Source organism: Fukomys damarensis, unplaced genomic scaffold (assembly GCF_012274545.1).
Source record: "Fukomys damarensis isolate Sample0158 unplaced genomic scaffold, DMR_v1.0_HiC HiC_scaffold_26, whole genome shotgun sequence".
Lineage (NCBI taxonomy): Eukaryota > Metazoa > Chordata > Mammalia > Rodentia > Bathyergidae > Fukomys > Fukomys damarensis.
In genome coordinates, this window is record NW_022900938.1 from 8,701,027 (window position 1) to 8,716,978 (window position 15,952).

At 37.4% G+C, this 15,952-nt stretch overlaps 2 protein-coding genes across 8 annotated transcripts in view; one reads left to right on the top strand and one right to left on the bottom strand.

Annotated features, from left to right (window-relative positions):
- Window positions 1-71: 71 nt before the first annotated feature.
- Window positions 72-12,398, top strand: Osgepl1 (O-sialoglycoprotein endopeptidase like 1). Its single transcript, XM_010636838.2, has 9 exons — window positions 72-170; window positions 1,564-1,808; window positions 5,698-6,085; window positions 6,720-6,924; window positions 7,001-7,149; window positions 7,981-8,111; window positions 8,234-8,305; window positions 9,668-9,771; window positions 12,085-12,398. The coding sequence occupies exons 2-8, from the start codon at window positions 1,588-1,590 to the stop codon at window positions 9,744-9,746; spliced, it is 1,245 nt and encodes a 414-aa protein (XP_010635140.1). The 5' UTR covers window positions 72-170; window positions 1,564-1,587; the 3' UTR covers window positions 9,747-9,771; window positions 12,085-12,398.
- Window positions 9,438-15,952, bottom strand: part of Ankar (ankyrin and armadillo repeat containing) — a 54,785-nt gene continuing 48,270 nt past the window's right edge. For all 7 annotated transcript variants that reach the window (XM_019209394.2, XM_033756317.1, XM_033756315.1 and 4 more), the window contains 3 exons: window positions 14,859-14,905; window positions 13,254-13,494; window positions 9,438-9,708 (listed from right to left, as the gene is read on the bottom strand). In XM_019209394.2, the coding sequence (XP_019064939.1) occupies window positions 9,690-9,708; window positions 13,254-13,494; window positions 14,859-14,905 (307 nt within the window). In that variant the 3' untranslated portion in view covers window positions 9,438-9,689. The remainder of the gene's footprint in view (window positions 9,709-13,253; window positions 13,495-14,858; window positions 14,906-15,952) is intronic.

The window sequence follows — 15,952 nt, forward strand, 5'->3', positions numbered from 1 at the left end:
CGCGCTTTACACGAGGATTGTGTTGCTAGGGTAACCAACCGAGAGTCTATGGCCCTGCGGATGACGTCGCTTCCGGTGCGCCAAGGGCAGACTTTTCCTGCGCGGGAGAGCTGCATGTCGGACGACTTGGCTGGGGCGAGCAAAGGGTAATACTGTCGTTCACGAGAAAGGTGGGTGTAACTGCTCGCCCTTCACCAGTCCACGCCTCACCTTAGAGCAAACAAAGACCAGCGCTGCCCAAGTCACCCGGGAGCGTTCTTGCCCTGAAGGGGAGTGCTGCTAACAATCCGCCCTGATCGACGTACTGCAAATCTAACTCCTACGGAGTAACGGCCTGTGTGGTCTGCACTCCTCCCAGCTTCCCCTGTCCTCCGTCTCCGTTCCGATATTATTTGCTGCTTTGAACCAACTCCGTGTAACAATTTGACCACTCATGTGGTAGGGGAAGAAGCTACACAGTGAAATACTAAGGTGGTTTACTGATGCACAGCTTGGTTGGGGGTGGGGGTGGAAAGAAGCTCTCAATCATAATAAACCTGTGGCAAAGGGGAGATTTAATTCCAAAGGTTGTAATTTAGAAATAACGTTGGGTTGCAGGTGGTAATAATCGAGATATGTTTGAGAAGAGCTGTATGAGACTTGTTTCTAAACTAAGACTGTCTTCGTTAATTGCTTATGTGTTTTGTATTAACTATTTTTTTAACGAAATGATTAAATTTTATTTTGAAAAATGTTTCCAGGAAATAAGGTGCGTTTCTTTTTATCTGTTCTATTTCTTTTTGTTGAGTTTTAAATCCCATTTTGTCTTAATGATCAGAAAATAAATAGCGCTTTTCTGAGAACTATTCATGCAACTTTTGTACCGTAAGAGTACCTATTTTATAAAGGATAATAAATAGTTCGCAAGAACAGCATAAAAGTAACAGTACGGGTTGAGCCTCCCTTAACTGAAATGCTTGGGACCACAAGTGTCTCTGATTTCAGATTTTATTTTAATGGGTGTGTTTGAGGGGTGGTTGGAATATTGGCATACACATGAGATAGTTTGTGGAAGGCACCCAAGTCTAAACATGGAATCATTTATGTTTCTTATACATCTCATACTTGTAGTCAGAAGGTAATTTTATATATGGCACTGTTTTTAACATGTCTGTGATTTAAGTAACATGTCACAGGTGTGGAATTTTCTATTTGTGGCGTTATAGCAGTACTCAAAGTTTCAGATTTATGGATTAGGGGTGCTCATCTTGTAATACTAACAAATTTCATGTCTTTTGCTCTTTGGAAAGCATTGTCCTCATTCATACTGTTACTTATATTCCAGAATTTTGGTGACTTTTATAAACTTTCCTATAGTTCTCTAAAACTATATATTAAAAAATAAATAAACCAGGGGCTGGTTCAGTTTTAGAGCATTTACCTAACAGGTGCAAAGCCCTGAGACTCCTTGTTACCACAAATTTTTTTTAAAAAATCAAATAGTATTCATTATTTTGTTTAAGTGACTAGGTTAATTACTAATATCAGTTTCAAATAATGTTTGTTTCTGTGATTCTTTTCCAGGAATTACCTATTAGAGTAGGAAGTATGTTAATATTAAATAAGGCAGCAGGAGTTTTTTCCAAACTATCAAAAAGGAAAGTTAATGCGCTTTTTCCAAGTTTTAACTTTCATCCTGGAACACAATTACTTCATAAAATAGTCCTGGGAATTGAAACCAGTTGTGATGATACAGCAGCCGCTGTGGTGGATGAAACTGGAAATGTGTTGGGAGAAGCGATACATTCCCAAACTGAAGTTCATTTAAAGTAAGTAAACATGGTCTTAGTCGTTGCTACCTTTAAAAAATTGTAAAAAGTAAATGACGCTATTCTTGTATTTATTATGTATAATAGTTGTGACCTATGTTCTTCCTTTGTGTAAAGTTTCCAATAACTGCGAAAGAAAACTTCAAACACCTCATCCTGGCTTTTATACCTCTCCACAGTGTGATCCCAACCTCTGCTACTGCTCTTGTCAAAAACACAAAACCCTCATTCCCAACTCTAATATTTGTCAATGTTTTTCTCTTTATAATGTCTTATCTCCACACGTTTGATAGTCTCAACTGAAGTCCTAGGAAAGCATGACTTGGTCTATAGCCTTTCTATGTGCCTTGTCACCAGTTCAGGCTGGAGAGGTTCTTTTGAGATTGGGGCAGCCTGAAGAAGAGATGCAGAGCTGTGGACTGGATTAAACATCTTTATCCTCAGGTGCTGCTCTGATAACTATCGTGGCTCCCAGTTGCTCTTAGCCGCACATTAGCTGCACATCCTCTGCAGTCCTCAGCCGCTTAGACCTCTCCAGCCCTTGCTCATTCTAGATGTATAGGGCCATCCACAATAGTGGCTTAATGCCATTGTCAACCCTGATTATACAAGCTATTTACAGGGAGACTGGGAGGTGCGCCTGTGCTGGGATTCTGCCGACTCCAGACTTACTGTCCACTGGAAATCACACACCCCAGCCTGAACCCTAGTGCTACCATCTTGGGCTTTGTTTTTCCCCTACACTATGTTAATCCATGAAGAAGAAATCCTGTTCACATGTAACCATAGAACTTTTATGTTGATACTTAAATGCATAGTAATACACTGTGGTGCTAAAGCTTAGAATGATGCAAGGTTTATGGAATGCAGATATTTGCAGAGGCCCACCATGGAGGTTATGTAAATAGGTGGGCTAGATAAAAGCAAAATCTAGGGGTGATAACTGAGCTCTAGCCAGTTTTTGCCATACAGGAATCTAGGATCTGTGCCATTAGATCATCAGAGTTTTAAACCGCAAGTGGAAATTTTTTAATGTATCTGAAGATTTGAAGTTACTAACTGGTTCACAGTATAACGAAATATGCCTCCAAGCTGTCAATTTACAACATCTGGGTAAAAGACATTTGAAAAAGACTAGTAGTTTTGGATCAAACTGGTATTGAAACCCGGAATCAAGGACTTAGTATTTATTGGATTTGCTGCTTTCAGCAAGTTCATTGTCCTGATTCTGTTTACACAAAGATCACACCTGCCTTGGAGGATTAAAAATAATTTATGTGAAGAAATAAGAGTAGTCATGCTGGGTAATATACAGTGAAGTACTATTACCCTAACCAGAGGCGTGTTGCGTAGAATACGGGAAAGCTAGCAATGTAAGGGCTGCGTAAAAAGAATCCTTAATTTCTGACTTTCTCGAGCTTTTCTTTTGAGGCAGGGTCTCACTATGTGTTGTTCAGGCTGGTCTTGAACTCACCATGTAGCACAAGCTGGCCTCGAATTCGCATCAGTCCTCTTGCCTCAGCTTCCTGAACGCTCGGATTACAGGTGTGCACTTCCATACGTAGCTATCTTAAAATTTTGAACACGTAAATGCGAACTTCACAAAAAGGCTAGTCCTGAACATGTCATCTAAATAAGTATTCTGACTAACTTAGGTTTATTCTTTATCACCATATCCAGCCTATTTTATCTGTAATCGTTTTTTATAATTTACACAGTTGTACTCTTACACATAGTCTTTCCCCCAGTAGACTTTAACTCCGTGGTGATGGAGACCACCACCTTGTGTGCAGCACAATGTCTGATACATCAAGTCCACGGGAGTGTGGAAAAATGATTAGGTCTGTTGTTCCTAGTACTTAGCGTCACCTCTGGAGTCGAAAATACACAGAAGAGGCACAAAAAAGGAAGGAAAGGATGCAAGATAGAAGAAATGAGTGGAGGGAAAGGAATTTAAATTCTCCAGAATTCCAAGAAAGTAAAGGTTTGAGTAGGAAAGCAATAGGGTCAGTAACAGGGTATGTTTTGCTGTCTCTGGAATCCCGATATGGGATCATCTCCAAGGTCCACAGGACAGAGCCAGGAAAGTGCAATAGAAAACTGTCGAGTAGCGGATAGAGGGAGGGCTTTTTGTATTTGGCTGTAGCAGTGGAGGTGGTGTTAAATGTGGAGAGTGAGAGGGAAGGAAAGGTAAAGATGAACCTTAAAACCCAAATGGTTATGGGGTTATTGATGCCATAAATAGATACAAGAATATAAAAAAAGGATCTTTGGGGCCAAGGATTTAACTCAGTGGCACCGCAGGTGTCAGGTCCTGAGTTCAATCCTGGGTACCAAAAAGAACAAAGTATCTTTGAAGAATTAAGGAAAATTATAAAATGTCTGTGTTGAAATAAGATGCCTTCTTCATATCTCCTTCATTGCCTAAAATAATATGAATGGCATAATCAAAATACAGAGTGCATGTTTAAATTTTTAAAAATTTTGTTACATTTTAAGACACGTTGTTGTCAATCTCTTCAAAATTCCCCCCTTGCTTCCAACGCGTATCCCATCATTCTTTTCACTTTCTGCAGCAATTCTGCAAGTTCTGTTTTTGTGTCTGTGGGAGACATGATCAAAAATACAGTGTCATCCAGTGGAAAGGTGGCAGGCTTGTGAAACGTGACAGTAGCCACGTGACTTCTGGCTACTCCTAAAAGTCAGAATGGCCAGAAAGGTCAGCATTTTGAATTGATTCGGGGCACACTTCTAGGCAGCCTCCACCACACAACTAAAGAGATGAAAGAGGACTTCCAGAACTGCCTCAGCAAGGGGGAAGAATGATGGGAGAAGTGTGTTCAAAGCAAAGGCAAGCTTTCTGAGGGAAATTACTGGCAACGTGTTTTTTACTGTAATATATTTTTTAAAATTTTAAAATTCACTATATTTTTATCATGCCTCATATTTCTACTGTTAAATAAGCACTCACTGAATGTTCTAAGGAATTTTATTTCTTGTGTATTGAAGTAGCACGTCTTACAACATTGACTGTATGGAAGATAAATTTTGAGATTCCACATGTATTTTGCACTCTATATTTTATTGCACTGCTCCTCGGATTATAAAGCAGCCACATGCTAGCATATTTGTTGGTAACAAATTTGCCCTCTCATTCTTTACACTTGACATTTGGAGTGGCCATGCATGCATTCTCTTACATGGATCAGAAATCTCATAAATTTGACATGATTTTTTTCTTTTTGGTACCAGAGATTGAACTCAGGCCCTTGCACTTGAGAGGCAGGCAACAGAATCACTGAGCCAAATTCCTGGCCCTCATTTATAAGTTTGAGCCCTGGATTCCCAAACTTTGTTAGGATTGCAAGCAATCTACTCTCCTGCTATGACCTCAAGTGCAATATATTTAAAAATAAACTCATCTTCACAAAATTATCTTTTTGTTTCTCACTGTTAGTATTTCTTACAGTTTTCAGGTTTTCTCTTTCTGTCCATTCCCATAAATCCCCCACTTTAAGATATAATCATTTCTCACAAATGCTTTTGCTGCAATCTCTAAAAAGCTCTCCATCTGTAAGGAGATTAATTTTCCTAAAATATAATTTTATCCTATCTTTCCCTTGTTCAGTGCTTGATTTAATTCATCAGCAAACCAATCTGTCGGGATTTTGTGCACAGGTTTGAAAAGTTAGAGACATTATCTCCTTAATCATTTCATACTGAGTTCTTACAGTGTGCTACATTATAACGCACAATTTGAAGAAGCTGAATATTTCCAGCCCTATAATGATTAATTTGGAATCATGCCTTCAGTTGTAATATTCTTATTTTTGTTTCTTTGTCTTTACAGTCTTCAGTTTATAAAAAGCTATCTTTTTGTTTCTTTCAGGACAGGTGGGATTATTCCTCCAGTAGCTCAGCAGCTTCACAGAGAAAATATTCATCGAATAGTACAAGAAGCCCTTTCTGCCAGTAGACTCTCTCCAAGTGAACTCTCAGCGATTGCAACTACCATAAAACCAGGACTGGCTTTAAGCTTGGGTGTAGGCTTATCATTTAGCTTACAGCTGGTGAACCAGTTAAAGAAGCCATTCATCCCCATTCATCATATGGAGGCGCACGCACTGACTATTAGACTGACCCATCAAGTAGAATTTCCTTTTTTAGTTCTTTTGATTTCTGGAGGTCATTGTCTATTGGCATTAGTCCAAGGAGTTTCAGATTTCCTGCTTCTTGGAAAGTCTTTGGACATAGCACCTGGTGACATGCTTGACAAGGTAATTATTTAAGAATTAATTTCTCCTTGTTATAGTGTTTATTTCATTTACATAGTGATAGATGTACTACTGCTATTCATCAAAGTATTGCTGAATAGCTTATTAGACAAAAAGTTCTGTCAATAAATGTACAATCACTGGCGCCATAGCCAAATAGATTTCTTTTTCTTTCTTTATTTTTTTTTTTATTTTTATTTTTTTTTGGTTCTAGAGATTGAACTCGGGCCCTTGCACTTGCGAGGCAGGCAGTGGAACCACTGAGCCAAATCCCCGGTCCTTTTTTTATTTTTGAATACTGTCGCATATGAAAAAGACACAGCTGTCAACAGGTGAAGTGATAAGAAACAATAGGACAGGTTTTTCTCTTTGGAGTTCATCATTAAGCAGTTATAACTTCAGGCCTATTTTTCCACCCCAGCAGGAGAGCAAGAGTAGGGGCAGCATATGGCCACTGTTTATCAGGTTGTCATAGGAACAAGGTTTTCTGCTTTACTGAACTCAGCTGTACCCTGTATTTGTCAGAGTGGAGTGTACAGTATTTTATTAATTTTTCAATTAATGTTCTTTGCATCTTTTGGTTTCAAAATGTATAATTTATGACTTATTTTTTAAAATATATTTTTGTTTTTGATAGGTGGCAAGAAGACTTTCTTTAATCAAACATCCAGAATGCTCTGGCATGAGTGGTGGGAAGGCTATAGAACATTTGGCCAAACAAGGAGATAGATTTCATTTTGATATCAGTCCACCCATGCATCGTGTTAAAAATTGTGATTTTTCTTTTACCGGACTTCAAAATATTACTGATAAAATAATAATGCAAAAGGAAAAAGAGGAAGGTATATTTCCAATTAGTAAAGTTGGACAGATAAATATGCCTGGGTTGTGCCTAAAAGTACCTACTTATTTCTGCAGGTGTTGAAAAGGGGCAAGTCCTGTCTTCAGCTGCAGACATTGCTGCTGCCGTACAGCACATGACAGCATGCCACATTGCAAAAAGAACACACCGTGCTATTCTGTTTTGCAAGCAGAGAGACTTGTTATCTCAAAGTAATGCAGTACTAGTAAGTTTTGTCACCTCACAGAATGGTCGTAGTTATGCTTCTCAGCGTGTTGTTTCTTTCCTCAGGACCTTGACTGACCTGTGTTTAGGACAAACTGGTCTTTATGACGTGCTGGCCCTGGCATTGTGAAATTATGCAAAGTAGAAAAGACTACACAGTCATTTCCAGCACAGATAAGATAGCTTTATGGGATAGATAACACTTGTATAGCTTCTCTACACAATACCACATCTCTCGTTGGACTTTAAAGAGGGTTTACAATAAACCAAATACAATAATTGCTATCACTGTTTTTACAAAAGTGGGCTGGTTTCCTCTATCCTTTAATGAAATCCCTTTAAATATATTTAAAAGTCTTGATAATCTTTCTGGCTAATATATCTTAATTTTTTTAATAAAATTATGAACTATAATAGAAAATGTTTAAGTGATAGTAATTTGAAAAGTTGAATATTAAATGAATGTTAAAGATACCGGTTTTTTTAAGTTTAAAGATACTGGTTTTCAAGTGAAATAAAAATGTTTACATGTAAAAATTGTAGGATCTAAAAATATTAGTGTACCATGATGGCAGGTATAGTACAGAAATATTTAGAAAAAGATTGGGAAAATATAAAATGCTAGTAGTGATTGTAAGTAAGGTAATAATAAAATTGTCAGTGATTTTTCTTATCTCTAAATTTTGTAATGCAGACATCTCTCTTCTCCATCACCTACCCCAAAGTATGGTAGTTTTTAATTCTTTAAGGCCGATGTGTTCCTCGGGCTTAGTTAACAGCTTGGTTTGCCCTTATATGACAGTTGTTAATTTTGACCTCCCCAACTCTTCAGGTTGTGTCTGGAGGTGTTGCAAGTAACTTGTATATCCGAAGAGTTCTGGGAATTGTCGCAGCTGCCACGCAGTGCGCTCTGCTGTGTCCTCCCCCCAGGCTGTGCACTGATAACGGCGTTATGATTGCATGGTTAGTCACAGGATCTGTGTTTTTCACTCATAGTCATGCAACTAGTAATTACCATTTCATCATACTAAATTCTTTTCTCAAATTTCTGGGCTGTTTGTTTTATTCTAATGACTTTTGTTTAGGAATGGCATTGAAAGATTACGAGCTGGCCTGGGCATTTTACACCACATAGAAGGCATCCGCTATGAACCAAAGTACGTGGTACCATTTATAAACTTTGTGAAAGTTACCCAATATAAGCCAGAGCCTGAATTTGCTTTTATAATTCGAGATTTTCATTGACATTCTGGTGGTACTCAAAGAAGAGTTGCATGAATTTTTTTCATGAACCTACTGAAGGTTGACATGTTATAAGAAATATGTTTGTTACAGAATCAAACTAAAATTTTTGACAAATCACAGGTGAGTTAGAAACCAGCCCTTGGTAGGGGTGATGCATTTCCTTCATTTGGAACCAGAATAGAAACCATCTCCGTAGCTTAGACTTCTGCAGTGTCAGGAGGCTCTTAGGACTAGCTGGTAATGCTGGGGAGCTTAAGGAGAACATGCAGAAAGCATTCAGGTATGAGACTGGGTTGGGACTGCATTCTTACAGGGGCAGCTGAGAAGTGTTCAAAAGATAGTTGCTTCCTGCAATCCTTATTTCCTGTCTCAAATCAAAATTCCAGGAACCTAGTTTATTGTTACCAAATTCTATTCTAAGTTAATTCTGGAATATTAAAGGACAATTATATTTCATAATATGGACATAATTCTGTTTTGGCTTCTGTTTCATCTGATGTTTTAAAACTTGTCAGCACGACAGTCTGTCATGTGCCAGTTGTGCTACATGTGTTATACACTGATGATGTGATTGTGAGTGAGCAGATTTGAGCTAGTGCGTCAGAGCCTCTTATGTGGATGGGCCAGGTTGGGCCGGTTGATCTTGGCTGATCCAGTTGTGCTCTCTTGTGTCAGTGTTGAGGTTGGCGATGATGGCTGTTTTGGGGCTGGGGTCAGGTCAAGTCTTATCTTAAGCAATAAAGAAAAGCAGAAGTCTGAGTCTAAAATTACTTACTGAGAAAGAATTTTAAACAGAGAGTAGGAGGTAAGACTTGTCCTGCTGCTAATGCCAGAGGAAGGTTGGAAAGGGACAAGTCAGCTTTTGGAACCTCAGAGAAGAATACGTAGAACCCTAGGGAATTTCTAGAATGTGAGTGTGTGCTTGACTTTATGGGATAGAATGTCTTTAGCATTTTCATTTTGTAAAAAATTATAAAGCATCTTTTATTTCTATATTTCATTTAAAAAATTTAAACTTACTAATTTACTGTAGTTGAGAGCAATAAAACTATTACTCAAAAACATCTCAAAATTTATATTTCTTATTAAAGAGATGGTCTTCATTACCCTAGCTTGAGGTTCCACTGTGCTTGTATGTATGCAGTACTCGTCACCACATACCATGAGCTGCTGCGCATTCGATACTGCTCATCAGAATTCTAAAACAGTTTGCAGAACTAGCGATGGATCATGAAACAAGCATTTGAGATAATGTGATTTGTCTTACGGTGCAGATGTCCTCTTGGAGTGGATATATCAAAAGACGTTGGAGAAGCTGCCATAAAAGTACCACAATTGAAAATGAACATTTGACTTTTACTTTTTCAAGTCTCTAAAGGTAAAATTTCAACACTAAAATTAACTTTTCATGTTGTTGTATATCAAATTTTAGAAATATATTAGTTATCAAGTTTTTTGTTATTCATTTCCTTGTGTCCTTATTGAAATACAATGTCATAATCTTACAAGGGAGCATAGCTTTTTTATTTACAAAAACAAGTAAAATATCTTGTGCGAAGAGATTTCTTGATATTGGCAGTGGAAAGAAAAGCACTGGAAGAAATTCAGTGATTCTGTTAAAAACTGACTGAATATCAGACTGCCTAGGTCTTTTCTCCCCTTTGCCAAATCAGCATGTAAGAGCTGTTTTCTGCCTTTACTGAAACATCAGCCTGACTTCTACAATGAGAAAATCATTTTAAAAAGCAGTGGCAGCCTGATCAAAGTTTTTTTCTTTTGTTTTGGTATGGTTTTTGTTCTGGGTTTTGTGGTACTAGGGAATTGAACCTAGGGCCCCCACAGTGAGCGACATCCCCAGCCCTAGTTGTATTGTTGTTTTGTTTTTTGAGTCAGGATGTTGCTATGTTGTCCAGGCAGAACTCCCAAAGTGCAGGGGTTGCAGGCATGTGTCACTGTGGCTGGGCTTAAAGTTGTTCCTGAGCAGAGAATTCCAAATCAAGACAAAAAGCTGATTAACTGAATGTGTTATTAGCTGTAAAAAATGTATGTTATTAGATATCCTCTCTGGAATAAGTAGGTTTAATACATGTTCTTTAAAAACCCATCTAAGTAGAATTTTAAAAATTCAGTGTGCATGTTCTCTCTTTAAGTATGAGTTGTACTCTAGTTGATCTCGTGTATTTACACCTACTGTTTTGCAAATTGTATAAATTCAGATGACAGTAAGTGAGATGAAAAAGATTTGTTTGGGGGTAATTTCCTTTGAATTTTAAATATATCATAAGTTTGTTGCATTTTTTCTGCCTAAACTGATTATACAGTCTCTTGGCTATGAGGACAGCATGACTAATGCCCCACAAGAGATCTGACCAGATTATCGATAACTGACCAAGTTTTTAACTTTCTAATCAGTGACTTCCTTTTTTAGGAAACTATTAAGGACCAAAATCTAGCTAGCAAATATTTCTTATTTTAACCCTGCTTTAAGTGACTGTATTTTCCATAAGTAATTATTTTGTTAGAAAGATGGGTATGATTTTATGTTAATCTGTTTTATCCTACAAATAGAAAATTATAAGTGAAGGAATATATAGAAATAGTCAGTGTTTATAAAGCTTTGCATTCGTTGATACTAAATTGTTATGTAAATATGGTAGAATTGTTTAAGAAATACCATTTAAAAGAAGGTATTAGTTTGTGAATTCACATTTTACATTTGGATTTGCATTTTGTATCAGGGAATCTGAATTCATAAACAAGTGTAATTATTTCCTGTGGCTATTATAATCAGAGTTCATATAAACTATGAAGAAAATTTATCCAAATTTCTTCTTATTATCACAAATTGGGATACCCATAAATCTATGTTTTTAAATTTTCAAAATTTGAAAATTGTTCCAGGTGCTATAGTCATGCATGTAAAAACCGAGTTTGTGGTATGAAAAAAGGTAACTGCTGATAAAGAAAATGAGCAAACTGTGAAAGCCTTTTGTAGCTTTAGACATTTCAGTACTCAGCTGTAAGGAATGAGGAAGAGGAAGAGAGAGGAACACTGAAACTCTATATTAATAAACGTGTGTGCCAAAGTTATCTCACAGTTTAGCTAAGAGGCAAGTCAGTTGCAGAAGGCTTTCTATGTACATAGTTTTTAAGAAGAAATAAAAAACGTGGAGTAATAAAAATAATTTTTAATGGGAGTGGCCGGTTTTTAGGAGGAATGTTCTAAATTGTAGGGTTGGTGGGATTGTGTGGCTAAGCCAAGATACTCAGGAATTACCTGTGGTTACAAAGAAACCTTGCCCTTCAACTAGAAAATACTCTTAAAGTATAGTTTAAAACTGACTATAGTTTCAAAACTCAAAAGGTGCTCTCTAGAGTTTTTTTTAACATCTGCCATATTTCCATCAATATGAATTGTTATCTTTAATTTTGCTGGCTAAGTAGTTCCTTATTGATTTGTTTAATCCTTTTCTAGTAATAAAACAAAACATTTCCCTCTTGCATTTCCTATATTTGTCCATCCATCAGAGAGTTACAACTAATTAACATTATTTAGAATTTAATTTGAAAAGTTAGAGATCTCTTTAGTTTGTAGTGGTTTTGGATTATGAGAAACTGTCGTCAATGTAGTGGTAAGGCCTGTTGGGGAAAATAAGTACTAATTAATACATATGTTTGACACTTCCTGCAGCCCAGATAAAGAATGGATTATAGCAAGACCTTCAGCCTGGAGGCAGTTAAGCAAAGTGGACGGAGAGGGGGCACTGAAGAACACAGCAGCCGAGCCTGTTGTGTCCTCTCTGCCTGCCACTGTGAAGGGGAAGCAGGCACCTGGTGGGGAGCAGGGCTGCCTGAGTAAAGACATCGTGTAGTTAAACGCCATAAAGCGTATCACTCTTTCTGGTTCCAAACCAAAGACACTGTGTACACGTGGAATACGGTCAACACTGGAGGCCACATTTTGTAACCATGCTTGTGTACCTGATAAACAGTAATGTCAGCTTGTGTTTTGTTCTGTTCTGTTTTGTTTTTTTTTTGGTACTGGGGATCGAACTCCAGTCCTTGCACTTGCAAGGCAGGCAGCAGAACTGCTGAGCTAAATCCCTGGCCCTAATGTCAGATTTTATTTTTTATTTTTAAATTTTTTTTGTTTTTTGTAGTACTGGGGACCAAACTTGGGACCCTGCATTTGCAAGACAGGCACGGCACCACTGAGCTAAATCCCTGGCCCTAAGAAAATGTTTTAAAAGTAGCATACATTTCAGGTTTTAAAAGTCTCATGTGTTTGTAATATTTATCCTGGAGGTATTAAAATGAGTGCTAATATGTGGGATACATTGAATCAGGCCTCTAACTTAGCATACCAATTAAATATATATATATTTTTGTTTGTTTGTTTTGTTTTGTTTGTTTTTTGAGATAGGGTCTCACTCTGTAGTTGAGACTGACCTGGAACTCACTATGTAGCTCAGGCTTGTCTTGAACTCACAGCAATCCTCCTGCCTCAGCCTCCCGAGTGCTGGGATTACAGGCATGTGCTACCACGCCTGGCCTCAAAAATACTTCTAATTCTTGAGATATATCATTTTAATTTTTGAGAGATGTATGTGTCAGATAAAAAATAGTAATAGGTTTACATGCAGGCTTTCTATTAGAGAAATTCTACTTAGTTTTAAAACCATAACTCTGACCTGTGTTAAATTCTAGTATACATGCTAAGGAAAATCTATTTAGTGTCAGTATCAAGAATTTCCATTCAAAAAGATTGCTTCATTATGTTATATGTATTTTACCATAATTTAAAAAATTTTTAAGAAGATTGCTCAGAATCTTTTCATACTAAGATCCTATTTTTATTACCCTTCTCCAGGCTCTGGGTTGCCTTTTCGTTCCTGTTTTCCAAGTTGGTTAAAATACACTATTCTTGGTCTCGATACATTTATGATGTCTGATGAAATTGCAGATGAAAAAGAAAAAATATTATGAGAAATGTTGCTCTCTTTTGTCATTTTGAAGAGTCCCATGAAGTTAGTTACGGGAGGTATTAAAGTCAAAGAATCTCTTGGTTGAATAGGTTTTGATTTTCTTTGATGCTGTTTCCCTAAAAGTAAAAGGACCACAGTTAAATATCTCTTAAACCTAAGAGTCCTAAGGTATAGTCTCACTACTTCCAGTTTTACATACTGTTTTATACATAACTAAACATGCTAAGAAAACAGTTCATTAGTTCACAGACCTTTAGGTATGAGAGACCCAAAATTTTTTAGAGACCCAGCTTTTTTATTATGCCAAATTATCCTTAATGAAAAACAAATGCCAACTACTTTGAACATAATTTGGTAAAATAATGAATATTTTAATACCAACAAAAAATGTAAAAGACATTATCTTAAAATTACCAACTTGACGTTTTGTGGAATTTTATCAGAAATTTCCTATATCGGCCTTATTTTTTCTTAAATTTCTATAAACCTGTACAAATTTTGCCAGACAATTACTGCTTATATATTGTTGTTAGAAACCATTATTAGGGCCGGGGACTTAGCTCAGTGGTTTGGTGGCCTGCCTTGCAAGCGCAAGGACCTGAGTTTGAACCCCGGTACCAAAAAAAGAAACCATTATTAATGTGAAGAAAGAGTTGGACTGATTTTACCCTTTGCATAAAATATTCTTTTATTAAAAAGCTATAGAAAAAATACTCTTCTATCCATGATATTCAGAAATACAGCATACCACACCTAGCTTGCTGCAAATACTCCCTGAATAAATGAAGTCCCTCCTTTTGACTCTCTCCCTAACTGATTTTGACTGAATAGGTCTGTCCTGTGGACTGTAGGACAACATACCTAGTAAAACCAAGTTTGACCCTTCATTAAGCACACATGAACAAGTATATACATGAATGATGTTAATAAGTAATTTATATTTCCCATTAAAAGTCTAATAGGAAGGAGTAATAGGATCTAGACTCTTATTTCCTCAGACCTGGGTCATGCAGCTTTTAACTATGTACAAAACTGTATAGCATATCAGTGATGGTCTCTGTTCTAAAATTACAGACAGTTGTACATGAAATAGAACAATAGCAAGATCATTAAGGCATCCACGTTGTTTAATGACATTTCTATGATTGGCTTAAGAAAAACCAAAGAAAGTAATCTCTGGCAAATCATATTAGTAGGGAAGGCCTTGTAAGAAATTGTTCTTGGGGATTTAAATATGGAAGGCAAAAGAAAAATTTATAGATAAAAAAGGGTTTTCCGGGTGCCTCTGCATTTCCGATTTTTAGAAGTGAAACGAAATTATAAAATGCCACAGCTAGCCAGGCATAATCCCAGCCCTTGGGAGGCTGAGGCAGGAGGATTGCTGGGAGTTCAAGGACAGCCTGGCTACGTAGTGAGACTTTGTCTCAAAAAGCAAAATAAAAGCCAGAGCTACCTCAAAAATAAAAGAAAAAATAGTTACCTTTTTTAAAGACAGGATTTATGGAAGGACCTCCATTCTTCTCCAGACTAAAAGGAAAACATTTTAAATCATAAGATAAGTGAAGACATAGTGAAGAAATATATGGAGACATTTTCCAGGTACTAGGCACTCCTAACAGTAGGAACATTAAATGTGCTTGAAGTGATAGGAAGAAGAGACACCATCTTGTGTAACAGTTAAACTGGAAGGTCAACTGGATTGAGAGCCATGTAGGCAGTTCGTAAAGCACACTTCCTAGGTGTGCCTGGGTGGGCCATGGCGGCATGACCTCAGGCAGCATATCTGACCCCTGGACCGTTTTACTTGAGTTCGGTTTCCCTGCTGTCTCCTGGCTGCCACGGGATGAGCACCTTTCGTCTGCCAGGCCCTTGTATCGTATTTCTGCGCTGGAGCCAGCAAACCATGGACTGAACCTATTGAAACCGTGAGCCAAAATAAACCACTGGCTCCTTTAGGTTGTGTAGACATTGGGTCCATTGTCTCCACAAAGAAAAAGTCACAAATACAGCTGGGTTCTAAAGGAAACATCTGAGAAAGCAGCACATCTTTGCAATTCCCACGAATTTGCTATTTAAGCTAACTGAGGGAATGGTTGAAAGTACCACTTATTTATCCTAAATTAATCTTTTGAACCAAAAAATATTTAACGTTGACAGTTGTAGCAATTAGAGTTTACACTTTGTGGGGGTTGGGGATTTAGCTCAGTGGCGCCACCACCTGCCTCACAAGCACAAGGACCAGAGTTCGATCCCCGGTACCAAAAAAAAAAAAAAAAAAAGTTTACATTTTGTGGCTTTATATACAATTTAGTAATCAATTTTTGATTTTAAGTTTTTCCAAGAATTAAAGGGACTCTAAAAGTATTCTGTTATTCATTTTCCCATCACTGGGACAAAATACCTGACACAGCTTAAAAAAGAAAAGGTTTATTTTTGCTCACATTTTTAGAGGGTTCATGCAGTCCGTGGTTAGCTGGCTACAAAGCAGAAACAGTGTGGTGGAATAAAGTTGTTCGACCCATGACAGCCAGGAAGCAGGAAGAGAAGGAAGAAACTAGGGACAAGAATATACCC